We start from the raw sequence: 8,070 nt of genomic DNA on the forward strand, positions 1-8,070 counted from the left end.
GAACATGAACTTTACATTTAAAGACTCTAAATTTTAGTGCACGCTACAAATTTAAACAGTAGGCTCGCGACTCTGCGCTAAAATCACGGGGTTTACCATCTAAAAATTAAATTTTTAACTGTCAAACTGCGTCTGTCCTTTTCATATTACATTAGTAAGAAGAGGATGCGATAACTCTAACATTTGGTTGGGCCCAGAATCAGTACCATTGACCAAATTTGATTGCCTTGAGCGCGGTGCCAGCCGAAGGATCAGCTACTGCTCGGGAAACGTTGACGATAAAGGGGCCGCAGTCTGTGTCTAGGTAACTCGAGGGGGGTCGGGTATAGGTTTCTTTGATGTTGACGGGGGTTTTTCTTCGGAAGGTCGTTTACGGCCCGCTTGGGGGACCGATGTTGAGGGTGGCGTGGTGGTTGGTATTTCCACATACCAGGTCAGGGGGAACGTGAAAGTGGTCTTCGTGCATGTTTCTACAGCCTGGAAACTTCTTGAGACGATCACAAAACAAAATATGCTTACCAACACCAACTATCACACTCAAAAGAGCACAAAAACTACACCAAAAATCTCACTAACAAGTGAGCTACGGGCTAAGTCCATGTTTGACCCTTATTTTTCCATGTTTTCAGAACAACTTGGCGAGTGAGACGTAACGATCGACGCAACAAGGCCTGAAAAAAAAAAACAAAGATATTTTACTGCTACGTAGGTAAACATCCTAGGTTTGATTTAAATTCAAGGAAAGGTAAACTATACCAACTGCGGCACCCTGCAATTACAGGCGATCACTATGCGGTGTAAAGGCGGTGATAGAAGCTGGCATGCCAGTAGTTTCCATGCCAGACATTGGCAAGCCGACATTCTCTTTTCACTTGTTTGTAGTTGGCATGCCAGACACTTGTGAGCTGGCATGAGAGATACTGATATTCTTTGTTAAAATAGTACACTTGCCAGTAGTTTATATGCCAGACATTTGCAAGCTGGCATTCTCTCTTCACTTGTTTTTAGTTGGCATGCCAGGCACTGACAAGCAGTCATTTGATGCCTAAACGATGATACATACCTATTTTTACAAGATCCCGTGTATACCAACCTTGTCCCATCTATTAACCAAATGAAAAGTATTTTTATGAATCACGATGCACTAACCAAACAAAACATGTTTTCAAAAACATTCGAAATTCAATTAAAAAATATAGTTTTGTTTATGATTATTGGTTGGTGACTGAAAATGGTTAGCGCCCACTGTAATTTTTGTCTCTATCATTTGTATGGGATTGTGTGAGAGAGCGCTGTAGTAACTTCTTTCCGCGGATAGAGTGTATTTGCCAGTATCTGGCATGCGAGCTACAGGCATGTGTATTACCGCCGTAACATAGCGCAATGACATTTTTAAGTAGAGTTTTTTATAAATCATTTTGTTGATCAAACTAGTCTATGGATGTCGTGTAATGTTGTTTCCTAATGTTATGTTTGTGTAAGTATGTTTTTTGGTGGTGCACTGCGTAGTGAGTACAACTCCTTTAGCAAACCGACGCATTCAAAGGAAGAAAAGAAGAAAAAAATCTTTATTTGAGGCTATTTGAGGCTACTGCACATGAATTATATTATATGTGGTATCGAAAATATGTTAATGAAGTCTATTACGACCGCAATTAATAATCGAACCTATCGGTAATCTGGAGATAGTTACAGAGCAACGTTGTTATTATTTAAAAACTGACTTGGCATTTGACGTAGCAACGTTAACTTATCTCCAGATTACAGATAGGTTAAATATTGATAAGTGACGTAATAGAATAAAAGCGTGTCACGTGCGAATGCGTCGGTATGCCAAAGACGTCAGACACGCTTGCAGATAATGTTAAGATTGCCTTCCGTTGTGTAGTTTACCTCGATCGTCATTTTGTATTCACGAGAGACTGATTTTGATCCTTTCTTTAGCAGCATTTAGAAAATTGTTTTGTTAATAGTTCTTAAACTATTCATTATGAAATATAACGAGTGTTCCGTGGTTTCACTCTTGAATATAAAACATTACTAAATGGAAGAAGGAACGCTGAATTTATGAAAACTTTATTTTTATCTTCGCTAAATTATAGTTTGTAAACGAGCAAAGAACATATCAAATGTTTACCGAGTCTGACTGCATACATTGCTAGTTACTGTTTTTCTTTTTTTATATTATATTTAAATAAATTATGTGATGAGGTTCTTTTTCGCATAAACGTTGTTCAAAATTCCAGAACCATTCCCTGATAAACTATTATATTATGTATGGTTCGCTATATGCGTTACAGAAGCATATATGTCAAACAAGTTTACATTTACTATACTCACCCAGCTCTTGGAACATAAAGAAAAATTTAACGAACAAAGATTTATATTTAGATATTTAATGTTATCGGAATAGAGCATTAGATCGCCTCTATTATATTCGCATCTAAGGGGACGCCAAGCATCGAAATTTTTGCAAAATCGTAGAGTATAATGCATACACTTTGAGATCGCACTCGCTATTTTAGCTCTATGTGTCAACTGTCATGTCAAAAGTAAATTAAATTAAGGACTAAAATCTTTAGCCCTTAATTCAATTTACTTACCTATGTCATGAAAGTTGACACATAGAGCTAAAATGGCGACTGAGATCTCAAAATCTACGCACTATATACTGCGGGCTAGTGAGCAAGGTTGTGTATGATTTCATATTCAATGAATAAAAAATTCGATAAGTACGGCGCGTTCGATTCGACTTGTAAGCTTAGTACGAGTTTGCAGATCTCGTCAACGTTGACAGATTTCGAATATCGAGGCAAAATAAATTCAGATAAAGAGATTGCAGAGTTGGTTAAAGAAAAGGGGGAAATCTTTAGATTCATATTACCACTTGCAGTGGTTTGGACTGAATCATTTATGTAATCGTAATATAAAACCACAACAGGAAGCGTGGAAGTTCGACGACGCTGATGAAAATAAAGAGAATGTAGCATCTGGACCTAAAAGTGAAAAGGAGTCATTTTCGGAAAATAACAATAGAAATGGTAATTTTTTTTCGCCAGCCCCTTTCATTTTCAAACAACGAATTAAATTTCTCAATGGACAACATTTAAATACAATCCGTTGTAAATCACTTCCAATCGGTCATACATATATTATGTAGTAACAGTCGTCACGAAAAAATCTCTGGTCTTTAACCTGTGCAAAAGGTAATTTATTGATATATTTAATCGTATGAAGTGATACGCGTTCGCTCATCGTTCATCCGATTGAGTTGAAAGTTTGTACAGTTATTTTTGACACTTGCTTTCTGATATATTACCATCAATGTACAAAATATGGTGCGCGAGTCGTTCAAATAGACATTGCAAAGTATGCTGGGCTTAATCTAGTTTCTTCTAGTTTTATTATCATAGGTATACCGCATAACTGAGGGGGCTCCTGCGGTAGTGGAGCGGTGTGAGAGTGTGAGGGTGACAGTTGTCACAAGTTGACGAATCACTGAGCTCTCGCGTCACGTCATCACACCCCTCCCGCACCGCTCCACTACCGCAGGAACTAGTGATGTAACGTTTGTAATCTGATTAGAATACAAACACTAATACTAGGAGTAATCCGATAAAAAGATCCATCGCAGCACCTAAACTCCTTCCAAATAAAGTTAGTGGGAAAAATATTGTAACCAATAATGAGAAATACGCCCAACAAATTTGCCTTTACGTCCAGAGTTGACAGCGAACCGAAACTTTTTAATAGAAGTAGGACTATGATTCAAGAACCAGAGAAAAAAAGGAATACAACAAACTCTAAGTTTGTCCACATAGTTATCCAATCTGACTCATTTACTTTCAGAGAACAAAATAAAAATATTTTTAATATGTAATTGGTTTCTTGATTTAAAAAAAAAGTGTTGGAAAAGCCTTGGAAGCTACTCTTAACGATTCGTTTTTTTTTTAATCTAGATAACGTTTGACATTCCAAGTTTGTATACTTCTCACAGAAAAAATCGAAACATTTCCGAATACTTTTAGTTCGTAGTTTAATTTACGATTTTTTTGATGAGAAGTATGTAAATAGGTGTCATCCTGAGTCTCCGTGGAAATGTGATAAGCATTCCCACGGCAAACACGAAAGATGTGGATGTCGTCCAGGTTAAGATAATTTGGGGATATTCTACTCTCATTATAGCGTTTCGATGCTCAAAATCTATCGGCGATGTCGAGAAGTGCCAACTTGTACTAAGGGTACCGATATGCGATCAGTTTTAAAGTTATGTTATATACTGGAATGGAACCAAAGACTGAGATAATATTTATTGCAATAATAATATTGGTATTAGATTAATTTAATTAGCGGTACGTTTAAAAAAGTCGTGGTGTTGAATGTCATACGTAGCCATTAAATATGAAGTCCTTAATATATATTTGGTAACAATGTGTAAATAATGAATAAAAAAAAAACAAATTAAATGAAATAATATGCATTTATCTAATTTGTTACATTGAAACATCAGTCGGGCCAGGAAACAATTGAGTAGTACTGTTACATTTATCATAAAATATAAGGACTGGACCAGTTTCATACTTTTAGGTTAATAAAATATCCTCAAATTTTAAACTTAATAAATATACTCGAGTCTAGGCACATCGCAAATTAATATTCATATGAAAAAAAATTTTTTTTTAAATGTGATCATTTCTTAAATCACAATTTCGCAAATTTAGATGGTATATAAATTAACAGCATTATTGCTGTTATAAGGACGAAATAAAAAAATCGCTACAAAGAAATACATCACACTTATTTTATAGTTTAAATTATTCATTTATTTATTTGTATTAGGGCCGCCGATTATTCAATCGCCAGGTAAATTTTAACTGAGGAATAAATTTGAAGTTTTACCATTTTTGTATTGGTAGTATATCAAAACGTCGATTTTATTCCTCAGTTAACAATTATTTGGCTATTGAAAAATCGAGCAATTAGGTATAGTACGCAACAGGTCGAGATAGCGATCGGGGTGGGAACGCCCCGCACACCCGCACAGCTCCCGAGCTAACCCAGTGCGGGCGAGCACGGCGACGTGCGGGTGTGTGGGGCGTCCCCCTGCCTCATACCCCGATTGCAATCTCGACCTGTCGCGAATTATACATTAGTTGGTTTCTTACTTAATTTGGAATTTATTGAAGTGCCTTCAAATCGTTAACCGAAGAATCTCCCATCGACCTTGCATATTGCGACATTCTACACTGGAAAGTTAGTTCTGCGAAAAGGAAATTAAAAAGAAGAAAGTGTTTATTAATTATTATTTATAAATGATTCCAAAGCGATAGGAATTTTGAACAAACGTCATATGCATGTACGCTTAACTCCACATACTGTTGTCGCTTGTACCATATATGCCCATGTAACCCTATAGATAATAGCGAAAAAAACGATATAATAATCAGGATATTTGATGTTGTAGTGTTGAAAAAGAAGTACGTCCCGGATTATTCGGGTATAAGAGGATACCTATCAATGTTGTCCACACAAAACCGTGCAGTGCCAGTGCCGTGATATTATAGTTATTTATGGAACTGTTGTATAAAGAGGGTTTTAATACCTAATTATCAACAGTTGCATACAAGACTTTATCTACACCCATAATATTATGAATCCTCTATAAAAGATTCTGAAACAGTTAGCTTATTGCCAACATTAAAACACCCAATATCTTAATAACCATTAAATCTTGTCTGTAAAAGTGTTATAATGTTGTACTGAATTTCACAGGAGTGGTATAATGAAATTCAGTACAACATTATAACACTCGTTTGGATGTTTTAATGGTTATTAAGATATTGGGTGTTTTAATGTTGGCAATGAGCCAACTGTTTCAGAATCTTTCATAGAGGATTTAAAGCATGGGTGTAGATAAAATAAAAAAGAAAATTCATAAAATAAGATCTAGAAATTTCATTAAACTGCTGTACTAAAAAGTATCTCAGCCGGGGGCATGTAAAAGTAAAAACTTGATTGCCAACCAAGTTCCCGCCTGCGACTCTTACACTGAAGCCTAATTAAGTTTCTATAATGTAATATTATTTTGAAAAATCTCAGAATTACAGGCTTCTTTTTTATTTAATAATTATAATTTTTAGTTATACGGTTTCTCAGATTTTTGGAAAATCATTTAGTTTAGGAAAAAATAACATTTTCTAAATACCAAAAAAAAACTTTTATAAAAATATTATTATAAATTTAAAGCATTGTGACTGTCACTGCACGTTATGTGTGGGGGCGGGGAGGTTCATTGTACGTAATAGTTATAATCGTGTACACCGGCGATTATAACTTACACAATATTATAGATATATTAAAACTTCTATTTCTTGTGGGATTTGCAATATTGTTGATGGCGTCACGTTGCCGCGGAAGGACTTTTCAAAATTATCAAATTTTATATTTATTTTTACTGAAATCAATTTATTAATTTATTATTTGAGTTATTGGGTATAGTGCGATCTTGATTGCCGTACTAGCTCTGATAACCATTTTTAACCGACTTCAAAAAAAGGAGGAGGTTCTCAATTCGTCGGAATCTTTTTTTTATTTTATTTTTTATTTTTATTTTTTATGTTTGTTCCCCGATTACTCGAAAACGCCTAGACCGATTTTGAAAATTATTTTTTTGTTTGAAAGGCACCGGCACCAAAAAGTATTATTATGGAACTATATTAACTCTTGTATACATAATATATTCGGTAATAAATTAAATTATTTTTCAATTTTTAGTGTTTATGTAACGAAGTCGGTTTTTATTTTTTTTGTAATTTTTTTTTACACAAAATTGATCTAACTCAAATTATTCAAGATAAATTAATATATTAAAGAAAGTTAAAATTATTGAAGAGCACACATGATTTAGGTTTTAATTATTAAAAATTATATTGTTACATTGTTGTCATGTGCACTGAATAAAACCTACTGATGAAATTGTAATTTATTAGATTGATTTCAAAATGTCTCAAATATGAATTGAAATGAAGATTGTACAAACAATTCCGCGGCAGCGCGAGCATACTTGACTTACATAGAATTAGTGTGAAAACCTCCTTAAAATAACTTTTCTAGCAGTGCCTAAAAGAACCTCGAAGGGTACCCGTGTGTATACCGGGTATTTATCTTTATCTTTAAAAAAAAGTGACTTTTTTCAGAAATACAAAACTTTGCAACTATCGTAAGAGTACTTATTTATTTTTGAGTTGACTAGTTTATCAAATCAAAAAAGTGTTTTTTTCCAGAAATACAAAACTATGGAATTATCATAAGAGTTTATTTTATTTTGAGTTGGTGAAGTTCAACGTGTATCCGTAATGCGTCCACTACACGATAGAACTACGCTCTCGACGAGTGCCGGTAAATACGCACGAGCTGGCGCCACACATGAGTGCGTTGGCCTAACGTGAAGTGGGCGCTGAAGCAGAGTTATTTATGCCAAATGTTTATAGATCCTTGTACATTTTTTGATGATTGTGATTAAATGAATCCTTCGACTTGAGTCTCGTGTCCCCGTTGTTGAGGGGCGCCTTCCATCGGTTTACTTAACGAGAAATTTTGGCAACGATCACTGGCAGTATAAAACGTAAGGGTTCGAAATCGAATACTATTGAAATATAGCGGTTGTTTGGTGTCTTGATAACTACTAACTCTGCGTTTAACGTATGCAGCGTTGCGTTCACATGCACCAAGGAACCAGTACTTTAGGAAAAGAGCGAAAGGTCCTATGAACCATGGTGACAATTTAAGAGAAAATAAAACTGGCATTCAAAAATCAGAATAAACATGATATTATACTAATGCTGATACCTATAAAGCGCACTTTGATTTTGCTCAGACTTCAGACATTGTTAAAACGAGACAGCATTACTTATATCGCTGGCATAAATCTGTCTTGTTTTAACTGAAACCTAAGTCTAGATTCAATGTTCTCAGCTTTAGTGCATCGTTCACTGCAGTTGAGGTTGAAGTTGAAGTCCGCGCCACGACGCCGCTTTGTCCCGGGCTGAGATATTATATAGAGTGACTTTG

General features: G+C 35.1%; 1 protein-coding gene across 1 annotated transcript in view; it reads left to right on the forward strand.

Moving 5' to 3' along the window:
• Unr (cold shock domain-containing Unr) overlaps positions 1-7,822 on the forward strand; it is a 24,088-nt gene extending 16,266 nt beyond the window's left edge. Inside the window, exons 10-11 of the mRNA XM_069508790.1 lie at positions 2,942-3,041; positions 7,710-7,822. Coding sequence (XP_069364891.1) covers positions 2,942-3,041; positions 7,710-7,822 — 213 coding nt within the window. The remainder of the gene's footprint in view (positions 1-2,941; positions 3,042-7,709) is intronic.
• Positions 7,823-8,070: the final 248 nt, after the last annotated feature.

This window comes from Maniola hyperantus, chromosome Z, assembly GCF_902806685.2.
Source record: "Maniola hyperantus chromosome Z, iAphHyp1.2, whole genome shotgun sequence".
NCBI lineage: Eukaryota > Metazoa > Arthropoda > Insecta > Lepidoptera > Nymphalidae > Maniola > Maniola hyperantus.